Below are 27125 nucleotides of genomic sequence, written 5' to 3' on the forward strand. Positions count from 1 at the left end.
CATTCGAAATCGAAAAGCACGTTGTAAAAACAAGATAATATTTTATTCGATTATATATTACATATATACACCGCGTTATATACATAATAACAATATATATAAAGTCGTAGTAAACGTAGAAAATGGTATGTTTCGCAACATATTCTCGATACTGTCACGAAATATGTTGGTTAAAAAACGGGAGATTAGCTCGGAATGGGCGGAGGTGGACGAGGGTTGAAGGAAATCGGCTTGTATGTTTTTCGCTTCGAAAACGGTTGCACTCCGGTTAGTATAAAATCGTGGGTAGGATTCCTTGGATGTCTCGTTGATTCTACCAGCAGCGACAAATCTTCCTCGGATGCGGTTGCTGCGGCCACGCTTCGTACTGGACTACCGGACCTGCTCTCAACGTTCGTTCGCTGTTTGTCTTCGTTTCAACTGTCTCGCTCTTGGCGTTTGACGAAAAAATTCGAGCGATTCGACGATTCGTGTCTTCGGTTAAGCGTTTTTCTGTTTTCGGCTTGCGAATCGCGAGACTCGTTTGGTCGTTGTTTAACGCGGTGCAGTAGAATTCGAAAAAATACATGTATATCGATCGATCGTTCGAACGCTCTTTCTTCGAAACGAGTCGTCGATTCGCTAGGCTCTGCTGTCGCGGATTCATGCACGATATCAACTTAGCTCTAATGAAGCGTTGTTAGATGACTAGAGGCGTTAGGATTATTTCTATATCATGCCCAGCTTAAAAATTCCACGAAACGATCAACGATCGTGAATGGAACACGAACGAAACAGGGTCCCGTTAAGAATCGTAAGCATAGGTACCGTATAGGTATCGTATGCTACAGAGTCCATATAAAAGATCGATACCAACGCGATTGGACGCCAACGGCGAAGAAAGCGTTTTTATTTTCTAAGCTTTCGATTCACCAGAAAATCGAGATTCCGTATGCTCGAACCTACCTAGGTCGATGGGGTTTGCTCTTGATTCTGTTTTGCCTGGAATGCGGCCTCGTGTTCGATTGGGACAGTTCGCTGTCGCTACTCGCGAAAGAGGTTTTAGTTGCCACGGTGCCGTGCGCGAAATCTTTCCTACGAGAGAAACGTAACATCTCGAATGAAACAGAAGAAGAGAAAAGGAGAGAGAGGAAGAAAGGTATATTGTTTCAACAAATCAGGCTTACCTATAATTGTCCGACTTTGGAGTAGAATTGGACGCAATTGGTGGCTTGCCAGGTTGAACGTTCGCATCGACGAAAACGTGTGAACTTTTCGGAATGTCGCAAACTATCTTTGGATGAACAGTTGTTTGTCTGTGATTGTCTAAATGATTACAGGTATCCGGTGACCAATCGTAATACTTTGGTCGATAGTCTTTTCGCTCGGCACGAAGCTGTTTAGTCGAATCCGAGTCACCGATAGAACGTTTGCCAGGTGCGATCGTGGACGAGTTCCCAATTGGCAACGAAGTAGGAGAGGATGCGGTGGAGGAAGGCGCGCCGTCCGGATCGGCACGAGACAACTGCGAACCATCCCAGTCGGGAGTCGGCAGGCTACTGCAACAACGAACGATCTCGAGATATCGAGTTGTAGCACGGTAGGTATGTATAGTTGCGTATGCAAGGCATGCTGACTCGTCGTTCTCAGCCCAGAGTCGGGGACATACTTACTTGAAATTCTCTTCCATTTCTTTGAAAAGACGCAACTGTTGTCTGATACTCGCTTTTTCTTTCGCGCGTTTTCGTTGAAACTCTTCCTCCACTTTGCGCATCGCTTCGAGTTCACCCTTTCTTTGCCGTTCTTTCGCTTCGGCTTCCCTCGATAGCTTCTCGGCTAATCGACGTCTTTCTATCTGTCTAACCGTCGACTGAAAAGTGAACCTTCTGCTTCTCGAATTATTCTTCCTTTGCGGTTTCGATTCTCCGATCGCGTCGAAGTTGGAAGTCCGCGTTTCTTGGTCGTCGTTCGCAGAAGACAAGAACGTTCTCCTTTGTTTTGGCTGACTGACATTCTCGCGTGGTTCGGGACAAGTCGAAAGCTCGTTAAGACCTCTGGAATCGTTGCCGCCAATGCGACTTTTCAATCTCTTACATCGTCGTTTCGATACGTTGCCGACCTTGTCCTCGTCTTCGTCCTCGTACTCGTTGTCGTCATCTTCTTCTATTTCCTCCTCCTCTTCGTCCTCTTCCTCGCGCTCGTGCGCCTTCTCGACTCGGTCTTCCTTGTTATCGTCGTTGTCTACGTCGATGTTGCTGTTTCGATCGGCATTCTTGTACGCGTTTAATCGAAAAGGCGCGATTTCAGCCTGACATTCACCTTGTTCCTCGCTATTTTGCTCGCGATTGATCGTGCTGGTTTCCGCGTAATCGGTAGAACCGATTTTTCTACTCCTTAAATGCTGCGCTCGATGTTCCGTTTCGTTAGTCTCCGGTAGATACATAACGTGACCGCCAGGCATAAGATACGAAAAAGACGGAGGCTTCAGGATAACTGGAAAATCGTTTTCTTTGACTTTAGCATCGCGGTCGATCGCCTGATTGATTCGCGAGTCTCGTTCGTCGTCGACGTCTTCTGTCAAATCATCATCGATGCCATTATCGCCGTCGTTGTTGTCTTCGTCTTCGTCATCGACGTCGTCGTCGTTATCGTCGTCGTCGCTATCGCGCGAACGTTGAACGCGTCGAGCGACGCGATCTCGATACGGAAACGGCTGCCAAATCGAGGGCGAAATCCGCGCCGCTTCGATGCGGCCGCGATTGTGCTGCAACGAGGTTGGTGCGCTGGTCGATAACAACCAGTTATCGTCGAGAACGTCGCGAGTACATTTTCTCTGATGTTCGTGGGAACCTATACCGAAAGCTCCCGAAACCGATCTCTTCAGCTTCTGAAGCGAATTGAACGCAGATGCCTCCCTGGCCTTGGTTTCCGGAGCGTAGAGACACGTCGTCGTCCTGGCTTCGTCTCTGGGCAACGAAAGGGAGAAGACGTGCGCTCGCGGAGAATGATATTTCAACGGAGTGGATAAAGGCGGCGGCGAGTCGACGCCGGCGTCGCTGCTGGACTCCTCTCCCAAATCCTGTTGCGGCGTCCAAGTGGGCCTCGTCACGGTCGTTTTCATCCTGTTGATCGTACTAACGTCGAACGAGTCTTCGTTGCCGGCTCCGGCATCCCCGGATATCCCGGAATCTCCGGACTTGTCGTGCCAACTGCGGGGTCCCAAAGACAGTGGGAAAGGTGGCGGTGGCCTCGAGAGCCGCTCTATTCGCTCCTCGAACAGCACCTAAAAGAGAAACGAACGCCCGACGACATTCGCGGTTTCAAGCGGAATCGAACCGGATCGAAACGGGAAAGGTGACGATCGATCAACGAACAAAAACGTTACGACTACGAACCGGGATTTCTTCGCTGGCGGTGCTCATACTCGGGCCCGGTGTTTCCAATGTCGAAAGCAATCTCCAAGCAGCAGATGGCGAAAATCGCGGAATTTCCAACTGCTTCTTCGGCAAGGTGGGACGCAGCTTCAGCGAGATATTTTCCACCACGTTTCTTTCCTGAAAATGTTTCACCGGTCGGTTCGTGAAACGAACGAGAAGAAAAAGAGCAGATCGAGCGATCGACGACTCACATTATCGTCCATGTCATCAGTCGCATCCGCGACGAAGGAAGCTCGGCCGTCTGCTTGATCGCGATGCAGAAACTTGACCTCGGACTCGAACTTTCCCTCGATATCTTGGTCCTGGTGGGCTCGAGTCTCTGCAGCCGAACCCTCGTTCATGCCGAAGTAAAAGGTCTTTGGCGTCGTCGAGGCAAATCTAACAGGCAACGAAGACAGGTGTAAGCTATCGCGTACGTTATCGAAAGAGGCAACCATCGAAAAGCAACTTACAATTGATTGTGTTCTCGATCCTCCGATCGTTCGTTCGGGGCGGAGTTACCCGTTTCTCCGACGTACTCGTTGCCTAGCGATCGCGCTTCGGATTTCTCGGCTATCGCGACGTCTGGCCACTTTTGATCGGGCGGTTGTTTCGCCGAAACGATCTTCGACCGACGGTCATCGTCTCGTCTGCTGCCAGGATCCGAATTTTGCTGCTGATGCTGCCACGGTCGCCCTTCAGTCGACTTGGAACTGTTGACAACATCAACCGCGTCGTTCGCTGACCGATCCCTCGATGCCGGGCTTTCGTAGGTTCGACGACGTCGGTTCGATTTAGCGATCGCATCGCGGTCGACACCTCCTTCCGTTTCGCGATTGCCCGTTTCGATAACGTTGACTGAATCCAAGGATCGACCGCGTTGATCCCGTTCCTTACCGTCGTCGCGATTCTCTCGCCCATCTTCGATCTCGTTACGTCGACGACTCGATCGTTGATCGGCAAGGCCGACCGTTTCCGTGTCGAAACGGTCGCCTCGACGATCATGCATGGATTCATCGAACACCGTTCCGCTGGAATCTAACTTGTCACGGACTCTTTTAGCCACTCGAATCAACTCCGCTTGAAACTCTGGGCTACTGATGCTTCTTTGAAGCGTGTTCTTTCCGTGATCGGACAGCCTAGAACGATGGTGGCGATGTTCGTCGACGTTCGGGCGATCGCGATCGTGCCGGTTAACAGGCACTGCATCCGCAACGACCTCGTCGTTGTCGGAATGCTGGGTCGTCCGAGAGGGACGAGAGGCGCCGTTCCAATGGTTGGGCGCGTCTCGTTGCGTGGGTCGCGATCGTTCGCGATCACAGTCGGACGACGGTGACAGCTGCCAGGTGATTTGGGCTTTCTTCGATTCGGCGCGAGTTTTAAACAGGCGGGATCTTCGTGGAGGCGGTTGAACTTGAGAACGATGGTGATGGTGTTCGAATTGATGAGCATGAGAATGAGGATGGGAATGGAAATGCGCGTGCGGATAGAAGCGGGAGTCGACATCTCGCGAGGAGTCTCCGTGCAGACTGGGAGAGGCGGGAGATGCCGGCGGAGCAGGAGCTTTGTACTTTTTCCTAGGTTTGTATGCGCTTTCGAGTCGTTCTTTGGATTCCTTGCCATAGCGGTAACAGCTGGATGATGGCGGGACTGTCTCTTGCCTGTCGATCGAGTTGCTCGATAAATCGGAGCGGCCCGGGGTCGGCGGATAAACCAGATCTGGAGAACAACGGAGATCAGGCTCGCTGCCAAACTTCTTCAAATTGCCGGCACTGGTGTTCGCATCTGGCCGACTCGAATCGGCTCGATAGCGACAGCAGTGCCGATCGATCCTTCTCGAACAGGGTTGGACGAGGTTCGATGCGGAACCGCTTCTCTCCCGAAACGAAGGATCGTTGGTACGCTGCAACAGAAAGACGGTCAAGGCAATGATGCATGATTTTCTAGGTCGCGTTCGTTTTCTACTAATTAACGACGAGTTTCACCTTGGTGAGGTCGCGAGACGACGCGAACGTCGGTGCTCTGCGACCACTGATCGTTCCACCGTTCTGTATGATACTTCCGTTGTCGGTGGCGCGTAACCTTTGATTCGGTGGCTCGGGGAGGACCTTGCGCGCAGCGGTTGGCTGCGACCGATGTCTCGTTAATTCCCGAGGGAAGGACTGAGACCAACCCCGATTTGCTCCATCCGGCACGGTCAGCCCGTTCGAACACACGGACGCAGCTTGCTGATCTCGAGAACTGCTCCCATTGTTGCCCATCTCGACGACCCTGCGGCGTCCTCGCTGCAGCTACGAGAACCGCGACCGATCCTCCATCGTCCGTGCATTCGGCGCTTCCTAAAATTCTTTGTAATTTCATCATCCTCGCTTTCTTCTGCCTCGTCTGCCTTCCCTGCCTTTCCCGCTTTCCACTCATATTTCGTTCTACTTGGCATAGCGTTGGTCGAGCCAACGAAATGCTTCTCGTTCGTGGAGACGAACTGAGCGAACCGAAGAGAAGACCAACCGTGCTCGATACCAGCGGTAACGGTTTTGCCTAACGGGTTCGAATTAGTGCAAGAGTCTCGATAAATCGACGGCCGGCGGGATATACTGCGTGCGCGTTGCTCGTCTTCTTCGAAAAATCGACTAGCTCGATCTCGAGTAATCGCACCACGCTCGAATGGACGCGACGATAAATACGATCACGGCGAGTAAATTTACACGCCTACTCTTTTCCCGCTAAACGAGTATTCCATCTTTCGAGCAACGTTCCCGACGTTGTTGCGTAAAAGCGAGGAGAAAGCTGTGCCGAGAGGCATCTTCGTCGTCGTCATCTTTGCCGTAACGCTTCCTCGACCTTCGACTGGTCGTTCGTCTATCGCCGGAGCGATTGCCGCCAAAATAGCCCAATTAGTCTGACCGGTAGCGATCGGAAAATCGCATGAGAGCGTTCCTGCATCTATGTATGTATGGGAGGTGAAGAAGAAGAAGAAGACAGCAAGAGAGAGAGAGAAAGAGAAATTGAAGCACGCCGTAGATGAAATCGGATCGAGGTCGCGGTCCACGTGTGAAAAAGAGAGTCTTCCAGGACAAGTTCGATCCAGTATATCCGGTGAGAGCGGACAAGCGATAACTGTCAGCCTGTTCTCATCTTGCGCATTCTCTCTTTGCTTTCGAAGTCGAGAACGCGTTTCATGACCGAAATTCGATCGATGAGAACGTAAACGGAAGAATCCGCGGAAGGAATCCGAAAGTTGATAAACCAGTCCGGAGAAGGGGAAGAATGGCGGGAGAATGCCGTCAGTTGCCGCGGTAGGACAAAACACGAATCGATGTCGACGTCGCGTTGCACTCGTGGCCTATTCCTAGCCGAATCAACGCAACGGAACAAGCGCAAGAAGAAAAGGAAAAAAACGACAGGAGGGCAAGTGAGAAAAAGGAGAGAAGCGATCGTTTCGACTCTGACACGGCAAAATCTACCGTACAGCGGGTACAGAGCGGCGATTAGTCGTGGATCGTTGGCTCGCTTCACGGGACGTGAGTCGTTGGCCGAATAGTTGCATGATCCCAGGCTCTAGACCGATGTTGCGCGTCGGACCTTCGCCTCGATTTCTCTCGTAACGGTTCGAATGCCGTATGTATTACGCGGCACCGTAATAGACCGTGTACGATTTCCGTATTTGCTCGTACGTGCCACTTCCTCTTCCGTCGTTTCGCGGCAAAATTTCTTACAACGACCGTTGCTCGTCATCCGTTTCCGTCACTTCGCGCTCGCTTATCGAGCACTGGCGTTAGCGTCGTAAGACGAGGTCGATCAGAAAAACGACGAACGACGGAAAGAAATACAGAGGACAAAGAGAAGGGAAAGCAAAAGCGCCGAACACTATCCAGGAACGAAGGCGAGTTCCACGGAAGGAGAGCGAACGAAACGCATAACCGGTTATCGTTTAACTGCCCGATCGTTGTGGGCCTTGCCATTTGCTCTTTCGTTCTACGTTTCTAGTTCGGAGTTGCGTTCCCGCGCAAAAATCGCCTAGACAAGGCATATGCCCGACCGGATCGTTTGACGCATCAAACGCAAGTGACAAACGACGACGACAGCAACAACGAGTACGGGAGTTCGCATTTGCAACGTCGCGTATTTTCTCGAACGAGCGCGTAGCTCTTCCTTTTTGGAAAATACATCGAACAGCGATTATCCCGCGGTTGTTGGATCTGGGCGCGAGCTAAAACGAAAAGGAGAGAAGGGCTGAGGTCTGGTCCTAGTGGGAAGTTTGCAGGCAGAAGGAGACAAGAAAAAGTAGGAAGAGGACGGGGTGCGGGGGTCGGAGAAAGATAGAAGAGAACGGCAGGATATCGAGAACGAGTACGGATGGGTTTTATTCGCGAGGCATCTGGGTCAGTCAGAGTCGCACAAGTGCACTGTGCCGCACCTATTCCGTTCGCCGCACCTGTGCGCATGCGTGTTGGCTAGCAGGAGCGTAAAATCTCAGTGGATCGGAGATTCGATCGAACGAACGAGCCGAACGAAATCAGAAAAGAAAGAACGCCGCAAAAGCGAAAAAAAGAAGCGGCATCGTTCGGAATTATTTTCTCAGCATCGTTTCCCAGGAATTTTGGTATGCGGAAGGAAAGCTACGTAGCAAGGTTCGCAGAGCGATTGAGCGAAAGGCGGAGAAAAGAGAAGGGAGAGAACGACGTGTATGCGTTATCTATATGATGGTGTTGGTGGTGGCAGCAGTCGAGCAATGTGTACCGGTAAAGAGAGAGCTAAGTATATGTATACTTACATTCCGGTTAATAAAAGAAAGAAGGAAGAGAGAGAGAGAGAGAAGGGGGAGTATCGATGCGAGAATGAAAGAGAACACGGAACATTTCGGACACGAAGCAGAGATAGATGCGATCGGTAATCGAGGGAACGACGCGGCCGATTCGATGTTCGCAGTTCGCGGAATATTCGGCGCCCGGGGAGGCCCTTCGATCACTCTCCCGAACCACCACTTTTTTCGAGCATTTCTTTCTCGTGCAGCGCGAGTCTACTAACAAGTATATAATATATAAGCGATATACATCTATTTTGTCTTTTTGCCTTTCTCAGCTTCGACTTAACTCGCTGTTTGCCCTTGTGGTCATCATCACAGCGTTGTCATCGCTATTGCCATCGTAATCGTCGTCGTACCTATCGTTATTCTCTCGTCAACTTTCGACTACTGACCTCATTCGAACCACGATTCTCTCTGTTATTGCTGCGCGCGGTACTTTGACTGCTGTCGCATTACCGGGAAACTAGCATCGAAAATCCAGGTCAATCGCGCGCCCGCCCATACGTGCGATTCTTTCGTGAGATGAAGCGTTCGTTGCGAAACTTCCTGCGCGCGTTGCGCGGATCCACGATTCCTCGAAAGCAAATATGTACGTGGAGTCGGTCAAATTTCGCCATACTTTTCTTTCCCCAATAGATATCGTCCGCAAACGCGGACATCTACACATCGACTTTAACCAAAATAGAGCTACTACGAATGCTACTCATAATCCATAATCCACTGACTGATGAAGAATGGCATGCCCAGCCGCGATAATTCAACGAGGATTGTGACGTCCTCGACGCTGAAGGGCAAATGGCAAGAACCAGCGAGAAGTGAAAGCTGTGTTTGCGCAAAGAAGGAACAGCGATGCGTTCAAGATCCGAATGATTTTATTTGATATTCCGACACGGCTCTTTTAAATATATCCTTCATTGAAAGAGAAGAAAGGAAAAAAGAAAAAGGATGGGCTCCATTAGCACTGAGCCTGCCAACGATGTTGATCGAGGAAAGAAGACGGTGTGAAACTGTGCGTCTAGTCGAACGGAATCGAAAGAAACGAAACGGATGGGAAGCGAAATGAAACGAAGCGAAACGAACCGTAATCATCCGCGCATTGAAGAAACTACGAGTGTTAGAAGAGAAAGGATGGAAGATCCGACAGTCCTCCGTGCGAGAAGTGAACCGCTTTTCTCAAGGAAGCGAGGAGAGTAATACGACCGTCGCTTTACGACTCGAGATTCGTTGTTCGTGAGATACCGTCTCGTTAATTGGAAACTACCGAGCGAAAGCTTCGTTAATAGGCAACAAATGAAAACTACGCTTAACGCGCTACCGTAGACGCATACACAAAGTAGGCAAGTATACGCTTGCTTACGATTCGATGCAGCTGCGGCTGCGCGAACAAACTTGACATCATATAGTGCGCGCGCAAACCAAATTTCCTTCTTCGAAACTTTCCTACGCGCCAATCGACCGTTTCAACGCACGGCTTTCTCGTTCGTAAAACACGCAAGAAAACACCGCCGATTAACCTTGGATAGCTCTGTATCGCATTATCCTTACGTAGTACCACGTCCGAATCTAAACTATTGTTGTATGTGACACCCTGATAAAGCGTACCGGTAAGGAAAAATCAAGCGGCGAAACGTCCCCAGCGAAGCGTATCGATATTCTGGCTCGATTCGCGCGCGTTTTAATCGCGTCTAAGCTGTAACCTAAGCGGAAATTCAAGCCAGAATGGCTAGCGCGAAAAACGACCAACGCGCATTTGCAATCCCTCTCACCTGCGTCGCAGAACAAAAATTTAAGCTTCAAACCATCCTCTCGAAATATATATGAAACGAAAGATCTTTAATGATTCCTCGTGCTTCGATTTTTTCCAAAAACTCCGTCGCGGTTATGGATTGAAAAAAAAAGAGAAAAACGGATACGAGAAAGAGAAAACGTCGCGCTGCAGGAATCGTTAAAGAGTAAACAAAGCTAGTGGTCTCTCGGTAAAGGCACATCGAGCGGGAAGCATCTAACGGGGCAACGTCACGGCGCGTTAATCTTCTTCCGATTTTGTCTATTCTTCCCGTATTTCTCCCATCTTTCGCGACAACAACCGACCGCGATCGTACGGATTCTTTCCACGATCGACGATTCGAGAATCGTTCGAGAAATCAGCGAAGACAAATCTCCCGCGAGACTGTTCTCGCTGTTTGTTCGACCGATGCTAATATTCTCTACCGCTTTCGTTTCGTCGCAATCAACGAAATTACACGCATTGTACTCGTGAACGGGAACAGGGACACGGTTTTTTCCACGAGTATTGTTCCTCATCTTAGAATCTGCCGTACACATTTATCTCCTGAATGATGCTCCCACCGTGTTTGTTGGCCATTTCGAATACACGGCCTTTTAAAATTTCTGTTGCGTCGCGTCGCGCGAAAGGTCTTTGCGTTCGAAAGGAGGCCATCGATTCTTAAGCAGTCAGGATACAAATTCGTACAATGTTCATTTTTTGAACCGATTTCGAATTTCATGGCTCCTGTTCTTTAAAATCCTGTCACCGTACGAAAAACTGGAAACAACACACTCCTATTCGTCAATATAGGAATTGAAAATTTATCGATCCTATGATTACGATAAATACACATTTTTCGACCATTTTCTCAGTGTTATTACATTTACATGTACATATATACTTGCCTTAATTAAAGTTAGCGGTAGCGTAGAATAAACAGCAAACAACACGTAAAAGTCGAATTGTACGATATTATTCACTGTCGCGAGTATTTCCGTGCGGTACGACTTCTCTCTTCCTAGAGATCAACTGTTATCGTACGCTGTAGCACACGCGCAATTTCCCCGACGACTAGTTAAATTACAAATGTCGAATTCGCGAGACTATAATCGTACTTTCGGTATGCGAACGTCTGCCACGAGATTAAGCGTGGCAATAGGGAACGATTAAGGATAGACGAAAATCGGCTGACGAGAAAGCGAATGAGAAAGTAGGTATGGCAGCAGGAAGAACAAGATATAGAATAAGGATGAGAGAAAGATCAAAGTGAGGGAGAGAAGGGAAAATAGTTGCAAAAATGGGAAAAGAGGAAAAAGAGAAAGGAGGAAAGAAGAGAAAAGAGGAAGGAGAAAACAAAGAGCGAAATCGTCGAACTGCACGGTGCGTTTAGATGGTAGGACGACTCAAAAGAGAGTGCGATCCGCGCGGTCCTTATCCTCGAACGCGACGCGAAATCGGAACTGAGCGACGGTGGCGGCGGCGACGGCGGCCCTCGAATCCCCACCCCTGTGAACACTGGTTAAAACCGTTCTCCTACCATCGCTCGTCTTTCATCTATCTACCAACCTGCCTACTATCTCTCCATCCTTTTCACCTAACCATGTAACGCATAGCATTGTCCCTTCCCCTACCTATCTCATCCTTGCCGCATTCCTTTCAACGTATTCCTTCTATATGAGTGTGTCATGTGACGTTTCTTCTAATGTTCCAACAATTAGACGTAGCTGTTCAACATTTCGCCACCTTTTTTCGCTAAATGTTTGAATCGTGATGTATCATGCGATTTTTTTCCTTCTGCGATCCTTTACATCAACACCTTGTGTCTTTACGCACGCCAAGTTCACACAAATCGAACGCAAATCGATTATTCATAACTAAATGCTTATTCTTGTCTCATATTAGCAACTATTCGCCTTAGGAAATACGTACTTGCTATCAACAATAAACACGATCGTTGACAATGCGTTGCTACATGAAAGTATAATTTAATCTATGATTCTATTACATTAACCGATAAGCTATTCGCTTAGTACTATGTACAAATATTTGAGAGGCAATTAAAATTATTTGTGAGGGGGCCAAGTCCACTGATGCAGTGGAGCTTTTTCCATCAAGCTTTCCCATGGCTTGTACTGAAACATATCCTGTGCCAAGTTCAGTTCGTTTTTCGCATGAATTATTAGTTCCTCGATTTGTCCCTGCTTTATCTTTTCTTCTATATCAGAGACTCTTTCATTCTGCAACGTCAGATATGTATATATTATATCGGTAATTCAATTCGAAATAAAAATATCGTCCAAATATCGTTTTCATCTGATCTAGTATTTAAGAATCCTTAAGTGAGAAATAACCTGTGATATAATATCGGTCCTTTCCTTAACCAAACTTTCCATAGATTTCCTGTAAATGTAGTCTTCTGGCATCTGACTCACGAGCCGTAAAATTCTATCATACAATGTACGAAGTTCCACACGAGGATTCACAGATACAGCGAGTCCAGTTAAGTTTGTTGACTATAAATAAAAAGATATTGTTATTGAACAGAACATGAAAAAAAGGTATGGTTATGTTTTGAACGAAATGACGGAACCATTTCGAGAATGAAAGAGATATTATCCAATTATTTTAGCAATTTACTAATTATATTATGTTATACACAGAGACGTTACCTTTTTCAATACTCCTGACATGATCGTACACGTACGACCTATTTCTCTGAAATAAAAACCGATTACGCGAACAACTTCCGATTTGACTCAACCTCTAAATTATATGATACGATATATTTTCTGTAGTGGTAACACTGCATTGCTACAACATCGCTATCTCGACAATAAATTGTCAACTACGCTTGGTATGTTCAAATTAAAGAATCATGCAATTTCTGAATATCGTTTATCTTCCTTTCATCTTTATCTTAATCGAATCATTCCCTGTTGATTTTGTTCACTTTTGCATTAGCGTTCCAACAGAATTCGTTCGTTATTTCGTTAACGGACAAAATTATGAAATTGAAGATCAAATAATGTTTATTCGAATAACAATTCGATCTTTTTTTTTATCATAATGTTCCTTATACGTGTAGTATATAAACGACAACGACGGGAAACATATAGAACAAGAATCACTTTAAAGATATATCATTTATTTTATGTTTTCACAAATAAACATGTTTATCGATTAGATTTAGCAACACGTTCGAGTTCGTCTTTCTTTTTAATCGCGTAAGAATTAGACGAACCTTTGGCAGCATTGATGAGTTCATCCGCCAAACATTCGGCAATCGTCTTAATATTACGGAATGCGGCTTCCCTAGCACCGGTACATAATAACCAAATAGCCTGATTTACTCGTCGTAGCGGAGAAACATCCACCGCTTGTCTTCTAACCGTACCAGCACGACCAATACGCGTGGAATCTTCTCTTGGTCCTGAGTTAATGATAGCCGTCACAAGAACCTTCGTACAAACGTAATAAACGTAAAGATAAACATGTGTAAACGCATTTTCATTCTAATTTTACTTATTTACATATATATGTACATATATAAAATAGAGTGACCATAGTTAGTTACAAAAAAAAATGACTATAATATATGCATTACCTGTAAAGGATTATCACCCGTTAGCAGGTGAATTATTTCAAAGGCATGTTTTACAATTCTTACGGCCATTAACTTTTTGCCATTGTTTCTTCCATGCATCATTAAAGAATTTGTAAGACGTTCAACTATGGGACATTGAGCTTTTCGAAATCGTTTCGCAGCATAACGTCCAGCAGAATGTGGTAGATATTTTGCATTTTTCTCTTTTACAGCGATATAGTCTTGTAATGACATATCATTCACCTGTACATCATCGCAATTCCAACGACCAAATAATTTAATTTCTGGCAATTCAGCAGAAAGTGCCACGGGCAAAGTTGTAGTGGTAGGTACCACTATATCGTCATATGTTTCTATATCAGCCATGATTTATCTGTAAAATAAAAGTTATCATTAAAAACTTCTTATATATGTTATTTATATAAATATGTTATTTATATTATGTTATTTATATAAATTGTATATTAATAATGCAAAATCATAAATCGCCAATTTATAGCACTATGTGCATAAATCACAGAGAGAATAGATTCATTATTCTGCAAAATGAATATAAAAATTGAAAATTTGAAAACTATTCCATTTAACGGATTCAAATATTGCAAACGCTGTTTATTTTTGTTGAATATCAATCAACGCGATACATTGATAGAAATGAGGAAAAAAAGAAAGAAAACAAAAAAAAGAGAAAGAAATATGTATAAACATCGCTTAGTCGTATAACTAGTAAAGTTTGACAGAAATTGTAACAGCGCGGAGTAGTTGAAACGATATAGACGTTCAACGCAATTTCTTTGAAATTGAATGTTTCCAAAGTCCTCTCATTGTTATCTATGAAACACCACAACTTTGTTGATATAAAAACTTGTATACGAATAACACGAAGACATGTGGCCATGTGGTCGCGTGTACAAATCGGAACATATTTAGCTGATAAATAGTAGAACGTATTATACGTTTTTAATCACCGACTATCGTTTGTACGTTGCCAATATAATGATATCACTTTTTTCAACACAACTGAATAGGTAAAGTTATCGAATCTTCGAATCCCTTACCATACAAACTTCGTTCACGTCTTCTTTGGAGTAAGCGTGAACAGGAAAAGACCATGACACTAGTGGCGCTTCGACCTGTGACTGCCGGATTTCACATACCCTAGTCAATTTCAACATACAACATGACTATCTTTAATTTCCATATCATATATATTTATGATATAATATGGACTACTTTCATGTATAATTAATTTCCATCGTTTCCTTGATCGATTAATTTTTTGTTGTAATGAGGAAGCATGACAAGTTTTCAATATTATAGTCGTTAATTTGACTACCAAGTGTTTACAGCAGTACTGGTAAACGCACAAGCAGAGACGATTGGTTCGTGAGTTGCCATTTTGAGCGTGTATTTATGAGTAATTCTACTTAAATAACATATTATTAGTGAATTTTTGTGATATTCTATTCAGTTGTCATAATTGTTTAAAAGTGCAGATGTGAAACAGTTCGATAATAGTGTACGATCAAGTGTTTGGTTTCATGTTTGGGGTTAGTACCGGTTACCGCGAGTAAACCGGTACATGTCGAATAGATAAGTTCGCGTCAACTACGAAAGATGTCACTACTAAAAAATCTGGAACAACTTCCGGTCTTTAGAAGGAAACGGTAAGTGTTATTTGTATTTTTATATTTGTCTCTAATTTACCTTTGGACATGATACCACGCGTCGACAGTAAATGAATTTCATTTCTCCAAGAATTATTTATATCAGATAAATGTATTGTGCGACCTATCCATGTTCTTACAAAGTATGTAGTTACTCAGGTAGTAAGATAAACGACATTGTACTTGTGAAAACAAGCAATTAATGTATCAGAAAGAGAGAGAGAGAGAGAGAGTGAGTGAGAGAGTGAGAGAGGGTGGGCGGTAAGAACAGCCAAGTGCGAAAATTTAAATATTATATCAATTATTTCATATATTACAAGAATATTGTGACCATTGCAATTCAATAAAAGTATTCGTAAAGATAGTTACAGCTTTATACTTGAGTGATGAATGAATTGGTTTAGTAGGGGAAATAAGTATCGCGAATAATTTGCAATGTCATGTTAATAACAATATCAATATTACAGTAAAGCAAAATAAAAGGAAAGAAACAAGAATGAGAACAGATTGTCGTCGAATAGTTGAATGTACCACCACGATTTAAGAGTAAATTCGTATTAGAAGTTAGCTTTCTAAATCTGTTTGTTCTAAGATTTGACCTGGCATTAAAGGTTCTGTCATTAAGGAAAATAACCGTTATCGGTGAAAAATATTCGTTCATTAAAGTCATACAGTTCGTAAATTTGTTTGTTAATGTACAGTTAACAGGATAAATTCGAAATCGAGGGACTATTAACAATAAATCAGAATGACGTGGAATTTAGCTCGGTTTGGATCTGCATCTAATTCAGCTGGTGTTTTTCTTTCAATGGAAGCAACGCGGTGAAAAGTAGAAGGGCACCGATAGCCGAATCGTGGGAGGGTTCGAACATGGGGTGTATCCTAGCAACTTACCGAACCGCTAGAGGATAGTCGTTCAGTGACGTAGCTACAGATTTCCTACCTGCTGTATCGACTATTTTATAGATATTCTGCAATTGTTCTTCTTCATTTCCTCGATGTACAGAATCGACCGTCTATTCGTTGGCAATGTTAACCTTTCGCTTACCGTTATCTTTTATTACCACAACAAACTTGTGCCATAAAATGTACTAATGTAATACACAGAATAACGAAGGGAGGCGGAGGGAGCTTTAATTTGCTTTCAAGCGTGTATGCGTATGCGCATGCGTACGCAGTGCTCACTTGTGTACATTCATTAGTATTGTATGAAATGATCTGTGAAGAGAAGGGATAAGGTAAAGCTGTAAATGGATTTCACAGAGAAGGAAATTTATTAGGGGACAAGGGTATATGGAATGTCGGAAAAAGTCAAAGTAAGACAAAATGTGCCAAGTACAGATGAACGACCATTTCATCCTATGTAGTCGTATGACGAACCAGATAGTTTATGTCTCTACTCTCTGCAGATTCGATACTCTCTATAACGATTCGATCAGGTAATTTGTCTTAAAACAAGAATTATGGAGCAATCTGTCAATTGATTTATTGAGTAAGGACGTGTAAGAATTTCCATAATTTAGAGTAATTATGCCGTAAGTGTAACAAACTAAAGAACCAGAAAAATACACGAAGGATAAGAAAGGAAGGATAAGTAAATATTTACCTGGAATTTCGCACACAAAAGAAAAATGTTAAATAGGTTTCGGACATTTGTATAGAGCAATTAGTATTTACAAAGCGGATAGACGAGGTAGAAACTAAATTTCGAACCTAGGGGGAATTTAACTGGTGTAACGGCAATGAAACTACGAAATCGGTGTGTGAAGTAGATGGAAGATACGAGCACAAAGGACACGCGAGGGGGTGAGAAAGATGAGTGAAAGAGAACTGTGCGCGCGAGGGGGTTGACAAGACCACATGCTGCGAATACTCTTCTCGCGTAGTACTGTCCCCTATCTTTTTCTCCCCTACTTCTCCCCTCTCTTTCTTCTATGCTTCATACTCCACGCTCCCTTTTCCTTTACATTCCCCTTGCCTATTACCTTTCGTTCGCGCGTCCTTTCTCCCATCCACTTCTCCGCACACGCATCCACTGTCAGTCCTGTCCGATCTGCTCTCCGACGTTTCAACCAGGCTTCTGCTTCTACTTCTGCTTCTGCAACGCCCCACTCACACTAAACTTGTATCGAATCTCTTCTACACCAAGCAAATTGTAATTTCAAGTCCTATCGTGTTTATACACGACTTTAAGTATTTGTTGTAAAGATAAGTAATTGATATTAATTTGGATATTAACAAAATTAACCGTAATTCAATTAGCGAATGCGTTATATTTGAAGCAGTTGGTCTCGATATTTTTTATCGCGCTGAAATAGATTTCGAGAAACGCAAGATTTTCGTCCAGGTTTTTTATAATGATTGTAGAAAATACTGAAAAGGGACTGGAGAGCGAGACAGATGGAAAAGGTTATTAAATGAATGTTGAAGTTGGAACAAGATAACGATGACACTACGCTCCTAGTTAATGTTGTAGAAAGTAAAAAGAAAAGAAACGTACAACAGTAAGATAAGTGTAGCTTTGGTAATGGTTCAACGAAACCCGGACGCGATGTAACCAAATCAATGCAACGTCGATTTGAGTCGAATCGAATCGAGTTTACGAGAGACTAAATTTTTCGAATGGAAACGATCGCATCGAGAAATTCTACATTATAGCATCCGCGAGGATCGACAACGCCACGCCCATCCGGATATCGATTCGTTGACAACGTTGCTTTTCGCTCGTAGCTCGGACATACCAAACTTGGGACAGTGAACATTGTCGTCCTTTCTAATTCTCCTCTTTTCATTTTTTTCCCTATTTTGCTTCAAAACGCTGTCCTTGTGTCGTAAAGATTTCTCGCGAATCGATTGCAGAAAAAGACAAGAAGAATAAGGAGAAGAAACTGAAAAAAAATATCGAGCTAAGATCTACATTGGGAATCCTCTGAGAAAATTGCCTTACTTCGTGCAAGCTTCGATGTTCGAAAAAAAAAAAATTGTCTTACGGAAGAGCATTTCATAAGTCATCATCGACCACTCTTGCGATGTTGATATTGGTTTCGCTTATCGAAAGTAGCAATGTCACTGTGTTTCAAACGTCTCTTCTCTATCGAATACAAATATGTAACAACGGAATAAATCCTATTTTACAAAGTAATATAATTTCGTTCGATATATGATAACTTCTTCGTTTCGTTGTGTAGCATTCAATCATTGACACTTTTACGAAGGACTAACTGTTGAGAGGTTGTATACGAAAGAGGGGGAAGAGAAAGGGGAGAGAAAGGAATTGAACACGAAGAGAGAAACACAATCAAGGCGTAAAATTTTACCTCAATTGCTTGGAATCTTAATGAAAACTTTTATCTAAAAAGATATTGTTATTTGTTATTATTATTCTGATACTTTGTTTCTTCTGAGAAAAATTAATCTGTAAATGCTGTAAGCAAGGATATATATATATATATATATACCTGGAATGAACAGGATCAGTATATCGTAAAAAGGAGGCATTGAGATTTACCCCACAGCTCGTTTTTACCGGATTTATTACTGTTTCAAACCCAGTAAGTAATTATACGTAGATATATTATTTACCGTGATGTAGTGAAAAGATTATCGATCGTTTTGAGAGTTTGAACAAATTATGTTGTAAATTTTTGTATCTGAATAATGCTCGGAAATATCGTCGTATTTTAATAACACTATGCATAATAAAATCGAAATAGGAACAAGTAGTAGCTTTCTTTTTTCTTCCTTTTTAATCGATCAAATCGGGTTACAATTAGATGTCTGTAACTGTCACGTAAATGATTCAAGACTCGAAATGTTTCAAACATGGGTATAATGAGATTGAAAGAATAGCAAAAAGAAGAATAAAGTAAGGATGGGTTTTCGTGAATAGCATAATTACTCATAGAAGAATAATATTACGAAATGAATTTTGGTGGTAGATTTGTTTGGTAGCTTGAAAAGGTCAAGTTCCTTTAAAGCTATCATTAATGGAATTGCTACGTCCGTTTACTCTTAGCCACGATCCACGTCGTACGGTTCATTATGGGAACTAAGAATCGTCGACGAGAAAGAGATGGTACTCGAGAAGAACCAACCGAATGAGCGAACTTGAGTATGCACTATGCACGTGTGTGTGGATATATAGAAGGGGGGAGCAGAAAAAGTAAAGTGACGTGGTGTCGATGCTGAGTGGGGAAGTTCTGACGAGGAGAGACAATAGGGAAGAAAGAAGAGCAATGGAGCAATGGAGAGAAACAAAATGTTCTGTACCAGCTATGGATGGGATCTTGAAGAACATATATTACGAAACTGTCAAGGATCAAAGTCAATGCATATACAAGTTGATTCGATCGGTTTATCGCATACGTTATACGAAGTATCGTATAAATATCAACAATGAAAATGTACTTTAAAAAAAAAGGAAAAGAAAACAGTATAATTGTTCTATGAAATTCACGATAACAATAAAATCTTTTGTAAAACCATTTTTTAGATGAATGTAGTGGCTGCGTCAAACAAGTTTGATTCGACTTATCTGAAGTTGAATTTTCCTATCGAGTAATATGTATGAAAGGCTCATGTAAGAAAATACGTTGGGATTACATATAAAAGGAGTACTAAGAAGGGAGAAAGACAGACAGAGAGAGAGAGAGAGAAAGAGAGAGAGAGAGAGAGAGATTTTTGTTTCGATGTACATATATATGTATATACACTGCTAACAATCAGGGCTGCTTTTGACGAGGAAAACCAGGAGAAGATGGTGAAGAGAAGGAATAGGAGGTAAAGGAGGAGGAGAAGGAAGAGTAGGAGGAGGGTATCTAGCTCCTTCGGGCTCCTTCGTGTTCCTTCGTACTACTCCACGCTCCTTCGGCTTCTTTTCTTCTTTCCGGGTTTTGCCACGCTCACCGTGACACCACACGGCCTTCGGTAGAAGACGACGGAGGACGCCTGTGCAGAACCCTCGCCCTGCTTCTAACGGTTGGCCAGCACCGGAAATCAACGACCAGGCGCCCCTTTCCTTATCTTTCATTTTCTTTTTCTTTTCTGTTGCTTTAGTTTTCTTTCTTTCTTTTCTCGCCGCATGGTCACATCTGCTTCTATGCAGTTAAAACCCTCGATACATCTTCGAACAAGAAAAAACTATCTACATTTCTTAAGGTAACTTTTTATGTTTCAAGCACCCAGAGTGTATTATTTTGATTAAGAAAAATAAGAAAATTATGTACGTGGTAATGAATAAAATGGCAATGTACATAATAAAATAAGATATGAATTGATAAAATTCAAACGGTAGAACATAATATTTATCGATGCAATAATAATCGGAAATTAGTAAGTCTATATATATAAACATGAAAGATATCCTGCAGATCGATACAATTTTTACCGCAAATAGCGCTCGTAAAGTGTAAAACGAAGTGAAATTTTTTAATCTGTTAGAAATTATTTGTATGGTGAGATAATGAAAAAAACCATTGGTTCCTCGTTCATAAGGGAAGAGAAGGGCAACCGAAGCGATAGGTACGGTCCTATCTGAAGTTTGCCGAATAGAGTCGAGGATAGCCGATCTTGGTGGAGGCCCGTAGCCATGTGTTGCGGTCTGCCGTGAGTGCTTTCTGACAAGGGAGGTGCGGTGTCTGCGTTTTTTCTTTACTGATCGCAGGCCAGAAAACCGGGATTTTTCGAGTAAACAGAAGAGGTACGTGCAATTACAATACGTTGGGATATTATCGGTAAGATTCGAAAGTGTTCAAGTGGAAGAAAAACTGGATATTTGGAAAAGAAAGTGTGTATATTTCTCGCGCGGCGTCGGCCGAACGAAACGACGACGACGAAGAAGGAGCTCTGCTTCGTCTCTCAATGTATACACGAGTCTATGGTCGGTATGTGTGTTTGTTTGTGAGAGTGCGCGATCGAAACGAATAGCACCGATCCGGAGCAGTTGAAGACCGGTAGACGTTCACGTACGCAGCCACTGAGAAACACGGAGGCATTGAGTGGAAACGAAGAAAGAGAGAGTGCGCATGATAATCGTATCCTCGATAGCTGCCAGATAAAGACGCACAGGGTGCTGCGTGCAACTTCTCTCTTTTACACGTACACGTATATATACAGACACACGTATACTAAAACATAAGAACATACGCGCGCGCGCGCATACACACGCATATATACACGTATACAAACACGTACGACACGCACGCAACTTATGCACGTATTATATTCTTTCGTTCTCACTCTCATGGATGCTCTGTTCTTTTCCCTCCTTTCCCTTTTTCATCCTGGTGTTTCTATCTTTCTCGATAACTCCGTCTCTGTGTCTGTTCTTGCGTGTGTAGCAGGGTGAGCACGCGAGCAAACGACAAACGAACGAATGCGCACGGGCATGTTCGTTCTGTGTTGGTATTAACATCCCGTTCGTTGTGTTTTGTGTATTCTGTTTGTAGCGAATGTCGCCCAGACGTATCCTAACTATCGCAAGTATGGCTGGTTGATCGAACACGACGATGCCAGTTTTGTAATTTTTAGCTACACGGTATCTTTTTGTCTGTCCAGAAGTGAAAGAAGAGGAGGAGAAGGCAGCTATCGAATCTATTGGGGCCTGCGAATGTTGGTCGCGTAAAGGGGACTCGCGTACGATGTACGCGTCCTCGGACTTCGGGAAAGTGCTACGTATGTTCGTTCCTTCGTCGTGTATACGTGTTTATCGTGTGTGACGAAAAGTAGTGCACGATCGCTATGTGTTAGCTTGTTAGATTGCTATGTGTTAAAGAGGATCTTAATAGGAGAATATAGTAACATCAGTGGAAAAAGAGAAAAAAAAGAGAAAAGGAGATGCAAGGTGAAACAAGTGAGCGAGAGTGAAGGTGGACGGGGCACACGCATCGGTTAGTTAACGCTACTACCGAAAAAGAAGAGGAACGCGCGTAGCGTCGCATGGATAATCGAGCCTGTACACTGTACACTGTACACGATGCAAAGTGCGTACAACAGAGAGTATCTATGTGTCTGTGCGAGCGTGCGCGAACGCGACCGCCTGTGTATTTAAACGTATCGAGATCTGGTTGAGTGATTCGTCCCTAGTGTGTTCGCGTTTATGCGTGGGAACGAGGTCGCGAGGTGAATTTTCTACGCGCCACGAGACACTCGACAATACTGGAAAATTAATCATCTTTCTTCAAATTGGATTACCTTTTGGGATACACCACTTTCGATGAATTCGTATGAACGATAACACGAGACAACATCGATGAAACAAAAGAAAAGAAAGAGTGGATTTTTGAAACGATCAACGCGAATTTGTCCAGTCTTCGATACAAGCGCACGATGGTAAGAAGCTTGTAAAAGTATTTCCATCGATTTATACAACATTGTACTTTTCATTCGTACGTCGTGTACACATTTTTATCGGGCGCGTATGTATTCACCACTTGCTGATGCGTGATGTGTCGCATTGTGTCGTATCGCTTCGTCTCGTCTCGTCTCGTCTTGTCTCGTCTCGTCCCGTGTCGTCCCGTTTCGTCCCGTGTCGTCCCGTGTCGTCCCGTTTCGTCCCGTTTCGTCCCGTTTCGTCCCGTTTCGTCTCGTCGCATCTCGTCTTGTTTCGTCTCGCCTCGTCTCATGTCGTATGGTATAGTGGCGTGGCATAGCGCGTGTGCGTACTCGCGTGTATACTTACTTTCGAGTGTGTGCAACTTGCGTGGAGTTGTTGCAAGCCAGAGCAAAGCCAGAGCAAAGCCGGTACGCGACGTATATATACATACATACTTACATATATGCGTGTTACATGCACGTACGCACGTTCTTCAATTTCGAATCGTAGCAGTAGCATTTCTTTGGTTTGTCTTCTTCAGAATCGGTATCGTGTCGAGTCGGATTCGTGGCTTATTTGTACACGCACAATGTACATTCTGATTACTTTCGATCGTTTTCAGCGTTTTTGGTATGGTTAGGTGTAAAGTAATGTTTCGCGCAATACTATTATCACAAAGCACACGGTGTCATGCAACGATGCGACACGGTGGCTTACGATCGATTACGATCATAATGGATGCGGCCTCGTCTTTGCGTCTTTAATTCGAGAGTTTACTAGGTCGTCTTTACAAGTGGCTCAATTTGTTTTCGAAATTTCACACTCATTTTACAAATCCATTTTCTATTTAAACACAATTTAATTAACAGAAGATCCTATATTTCAACGGATCCTATCCCCTGTATATCAATTTAAAAAATGAAATCTGATCTCGAAATTCGCGTATAAAATACGAAGATAGGGAATAAATTTGTCTTTGATCAACTTTTCGTTACGCAGAAATGTGCATAGGTAAACAAACGGAAGCAAACAAAAAGTTTCGATATTCCGTAAATAGATGTCTTATTGTATCTTTCTAACAAACTTGCGAATAAACACTGTTAGGTCTGTGATTATTTCCTTTTGGCTGAGTAATTTAGGTATTAGTGTAAGCTGCTTGATACGTAAACACAAGTTAAAAGATAAACAATGACCTTGTTTTGTTTTACGTAATAATACGACGAATTTAACGTATATCTTTGTTGCGATATCAAAAACTTAGACATTCGTTTTATGAAAGCGGGACGAGTTTATTCGAAACGATAGTTTTTGTTAAGATTGATCGTTGAGATGGATCGATACGATAACGTACCGTCATAGCGATGTTTTTCATACAAACACCGATCACGGTTCATCCAAGAGCTATCTGTCCCCCATTACACACCGTTTCACTGTTTTATTTTTCGAAGAGTCGTTGAGCTAGCGATTAGAAAGGATGTCGTTGAATTCTACCGCGTGCCACTATATTCTATCTTCTATGATTGTATATGTGCAATATAATACTATATAAAGTATAATTAATCGGTGATCTTTAATGGATAAGTTGCCGTAGCAATTACATACTTCCATTTATCTCGTAACGGCTCTCGCTAACGGGTTCTCGCTAATGGCAACAGTGAGGTTTTCGAGTAAAGCGATGTATGTAATTGCAATCCGTTCATTTGACAATCATGTGACAGTGTAGAGGGGGCAAAGAGAAAAAGAATACTGGGAGTTGAAAAGATTCTTGCAAAGACTACATAATTAGCAATTATCGTCGATAGACATCGTTGTTACAAACCTCGAAGCGTTGCTAATGAGCGAGTTAAATCATCGTTATGAAATAAAAAATCAATGCTCGCAATCGCCCACGTGTCACTCGTGTTTTCACGGTTCATTCAATACGTTTAATTACTCGCTTTAGTATGTTTTTAACTTGTTTATCCTATGAATTTTTTGTGACAAACCTGCTCGTCAGTCGCATTTGCTCACTGGCGAATACGATATAGGTACATATCCGAAACAAGGAGGTAGTGCATTTATATTTGAATCTATAAATGGTTTTTAGAGTATGCATATTCTATTCGATAAGTTCGGAATGTTCTCCGATTAGCTATTGTACGTAACACTATGCTTTGCACCATTCAATTTTCTTTCTGTTTTTTCTATTTAATTACAACTACCGAATTTACAACAACATCGTATCATCTGATATTTCGCTGGATATTTTCGTCATTCGATCTAGATTTATAATTTTCGTAGATAACGATAAAGACACTCTCTCTCTTTAGAAATAACAAAATATCGCGTTGCTTGTAAACGATCGAGAAACAATGACAAGTATAAAGTTCATTTTAATTAGCGAGAAGTATGGTACATTGGTATAATCTTCGGTATTGATTAAATGGCTGACCTTAGACGACGGGTCATCAAACGGCCGTCGTATTCTTAACGATAACCTTTGTGAAAAAAATCACTTTTTCTTAATATCGATATGTTATTGCTAATTAAAGCGGTAAAAAGCGAAGTAGAATCGACGCTAAAGGCGGCCATAAGCAAACTTTTGATCAAAACTGTACTGGATGAACTACAGAACGATATCTGATATAGTATTGTCCCGATGTACAAATCATTCGATCGTTTAAACGCAACGGTATATTAAGAAATTTACATCATGGGACAAGGCACATGTATTCTCGCGTGTTTTCTTTTAGTTGATGCCTTTTTCGTAGACTAAAAAGGCGTAATTGTACGAAGAAACGCGTGGGGTAAAGCGAATTACGGGCAATACTTTCCCAGGGTAGAATGTCGGGTCTACGGGCAAGCACAAAATGGCTGCCAGCAGGAACGATCGACCGTGCGTGCGTGCGAGCAAGCGAGTTAGGAGATGTTGTTTCTTCTCCTTTGCCCCCTTTCCCATCCTCCGTTTCTTCCTACCTTTATATGTGTATACATATACAAAACGTGTGCGCTCGCGCACACACACACACACACACACATAGGGCTTACATCTCTTCTCGTTTATGCTCGTTTACTACTACTCGTACATATCATCTCCTTGTTTTTCCCTTTAACCATATAATATCTTTTTTCGTTCACAAGATATAGTACCATCCCCTGTGCTTCTTCTTTACCTTTGCTCTTTAGCTCTTTCTGGTATCTCCTTAGGTTCCCGATCGGACTGTCCTTTCCTCTCATACGAATAACACGATAGCGCACATAGAAACGTGATTTTCTTGTTTGTGCAGTTTTACAGTCGAAGCTATTGGAACGGTATCGCGTTGTATACATTTCGTTCGATTCTTATGCGCAATAATTATGTACATACTTCGTCAGGTTGCCGTGTCGGGTACGTCGAATAGATAAGAATTTGTCATCGGTGCTATTTTCAGTATTGTTTTGAAAGACGATATATCGACGATACGGTCGTAGTCTCTTAGTTTTCCCCATTCTTGTTTTTCTTATTCTACGAAATGGAGATTTACGATTAAATGAATAATAACACGATAAAACAGAATAGATTGGAGTAAAACGGAAGGGTTGCAGGAAAGATTGATTGGAAAGATGGAAATAAAGGGAAATGGCAATATGTATCGTGAAACGGAAGTTGAGTCGCATAGCATGGCACGTGCATGTGTATGTCGATGGCAGTGAAACTCGTATGTTATATGTTAGCGATGCCAGCACAGGGCTGCTTGTGGCTCTTACAACGTTCCACGATGACCACATATGTACTAATTACGAAGCGTAACCAGCCAAGTTACAGTATTCACGTCATGTATGTATATTAGCTACATGTATATTACATAGAGGGACCACATATATGTCAGTTTTTTGGCAGTGTTTCCTATCGCGTTCGTGTCCTTCAAAGCTTTTTAACATTTATTTTACTTATTAATATGACAAGTCGATTCCTAATGCGCTTATAGTTTGTGAAGTTTCTTCGTTCAATTTGTTCCAAGAAAGTTAAGTATTGGAGCATAATATTTTATATCTATATTTTATTGTATTTATTTACTTCATATATGTACGGAAATGAATCCTCAGTAGTGTACCGTAATAGTCAGTATAAAGTATATAAAGAACGCCAGTTGAACAACAAAAAGTAGGAAGAAAAAGTAAGAAACAGCAAATGTAAAAGACATAAGAAGATAAGAGATGATGAGAAAAAAGGATGGAAGGAGAGACGTGTCCTGCAGGCATTACCTGCAAGATTCTGTAAATGCGAGATTTGGATGTATCGATAAAATCATAGAAAATGTCCAAAGCGTTACCATATATGTTCGCGACATTACATATACGGTTAACTGGATACAAGATGGAGAAATTTGAGCAATATCTATATGCAAGAAATGGTTGCGTTGATTATAGTGGTCTTATGGGTGCGTACAAGTTGATTAGTTCCAGGAGCTGAGGATAACAGATGGTTCCATTAATAAGTCTAAAGAGGAAGAGACAGTCTGAAGCAATTCTCACGAGTGACTTCAACTTTAGCTCATTATGTGCTTTATTACTCATACAGAAAATCTAAGAAAACTATGTTGAATGCATTAA

At 42.8% G+C, this 27125-nt stretch overlaps 4 protein-coding genes across 14 annotated transcripts in view; 1 reads left to right on the top strand and 3 right to left on the bottom strand.

Annotated features, from left to right (window-relative positions):
* Positions 1-21: 21 nt before the first annotated feature.
* On the bottom strand, positions 22-11774 carry LOC138186250 (uncharacterized). Of its 3 annotated transcripts, none has more exons than XM_069125899.1 (9): positions 10876-11774; positions 5381-5734; positions 3869-5298; positions 3608-3794; positions 3375-3533; positions 1653-3262; positions 1167-1535; positions 946-1074; positions 22-381 (listed from the first exon to the last, which is right to left on the bottom strand). In XM_069125899.1, the coding sequence occupies exons 2-9, from the start codon at positions 5654-5656 to the stop codon at positions 186-188; spliced, it is 4356 nt and encodes a 1451-aa protein (XP_068982000.1). In that variant the 5' UTR covers positions 5657-5734; positions 10876-11774; the 3' UTR covers positions 22-185. The 3 variants fall into 3 exon arrangements, with proteins under 3 accessions (XP_068982000.1, XP_068981998.1, XP_068981999.1); XM_069125897.1 differs by having other exon boundaries at positions 1167-1538; XM_069125898.1 differs by having other exon boundaries at positions 1167-1538; positions 5381-5730; positions 10872-11774.
* A 150-nt stretch (positions 11775-11924) lies between these two features.
* Positions 11925-12794, bottom strand: ND-13B (NADH dehydrogenase (ubiquinone) subunit ND-13B). The gene is made up of 3 exons (XM_069125919.1): positions 12640-12794; positions 12322-12483; positions 11925-12207 (listed from the first exon to the last, which is right to left on the bottom strand). Exons 1-3 carry the CDS (start codon positions 12658-12660, stop codon positions 12034-12036), a joined length of 357 nt encoding a protein of 118 aa, XP_068982020.1. The 5' UTR covers positions 12661-12794; the 3' UTR covers positions 11925-12033.
* A 304-nt stretch (positions 12795-13098) lies between these two features.
* Positions 13099-14750, bottom strand: RpS5a (ribosomal protein S5a). Of its 2 annotated transcripts, none has more exons than XM_069125917.1 (3): positions 14633-14750; positions 13575-13947; positions 13099-13428 (listed from the first exon to the last, which is right to left on the bottom strand). In XM_069125917.1, the coding sequence occupies exons 2-3, from the start codon at positions 13938-13940 to the stop codon at positions 13144-13146; spliced, it is 651 nt and encodes a 216-aa protein (XP_068982018.1). In that variant the 5' UTR covers positions 13941-13947; positions 14633-14750; the 3' UTR covers positions 13099-13143. The 2 variants fall into 2 exon arrangements, with proteins under 2 accessions (XP_068982018.1, XP_068982019.1); XM_069125918.1 differs by having other exon boundaries at positions 14543-14667.
* Positions 14751-14916: 166 nt separating this feature from the next.
* Positions 14917-27125, top strand: part of LOC138186249 (zinc finger protein 608) — a 31273-nt gene continuing 19064 nt past the window's right edge. The window contains exons 1-3 of one of the 8 annotated variants that reach the window (XM_069125887.1): positions 14917-15241; positions 20735-20939; positions 21797-22570. The gene's annotated coding sequence lies outside the window, so the exon portion shown is untranslated. Of the gene's footprint in view, positions 15242-20170; positions 20399-20734; positions 20940-21315; positions 21338-21360; positions 21722-21796; positions 22571-22957; positions 22982-27125 lie in introns of those variants that run through there. The other 7 variants (XM_069125886.1, XM_069125888.1, XM_069125891.1 and 4 more) reach the window with 7 other exon arrangements.

This window comes from Bombus flavifrons, chromosome 13 (genome assembly GCF_040668555.2).
Source record: "Bombus flavifrons isolate JBK064 chromosome 13, iyBomFlav1_principal, whole genome shotgun sequence".
NCBI classification, from domain to species: Eukaryota; Metazoa; Arthropoda; class Insecta; order Hymenoptera; family Apidae; genus Bombus; species Bombus flavifrons.

What these genes read in the sequence shown, in the direction of transcription:
- ND-13B (XM_069125919.1), bottom strand. Translation starts at nt 12,660, where the DNA reads ATGTCAGGAGTATTGAAAAAG. An exon ending in TGTCAGGAGTATTGAAAAAG is followed by an intron (nt 12,484 to 12,639) that starts GTAACGTCTCTG and finishes TTTTATTTATAG; the next exon opens with TCAACAAACTTAACTGGACT. An exon ending in GGACCGATATTATATCACAG is followed by an intron (nt 12,208 to 12,321) that starts GTTATTTCTCAC and finishes CTGACGTTGCAG; the next exon opens with AATGAAAGAGTCTCTGATAT.
- LOC138186250 (XM_069125897.1), bottom strand. Translation starts at nt 5,656, where the DNA reads ATGGGCAACAATGGGAGCAGTTCTCGAGATCAGCAAGCTGCGTCCGTG. An exon ending in CGTCTCGCGACCTCACCAAG is followed by an intron (nt 5,299 to 5,380) that starts GTGAAACTCGTC and finishes TTTCTGTTGCAG; the next exon opens with CGTACCAACGATCCTTCGTT. An exon ending in GATCGAGAACACAATCAATT is followed by an intron (nt 3,795 to 3,868) that starts GTAAGTTGCTTT and finishes GTTGCCTGTTAG; the next exon opens with ATTTGCCTCGACGACGCCAA.
- RpS5a (XM_069125917.1), bottom strand. Translation starts at nt 13,940, where the DNA reads ATGGCTGATATAGAAACATATGACGATATAGTGGTACCTACCACTACA. An exon ending in CGGGTGATAATCCTTTACAG is followed by an intron (nt 13,429 to 13,574) that starts GTAATGCATATA and finishes GTTTGTACGAAG; the next exon opens with GTTCTTGTGACGGCTATCAT.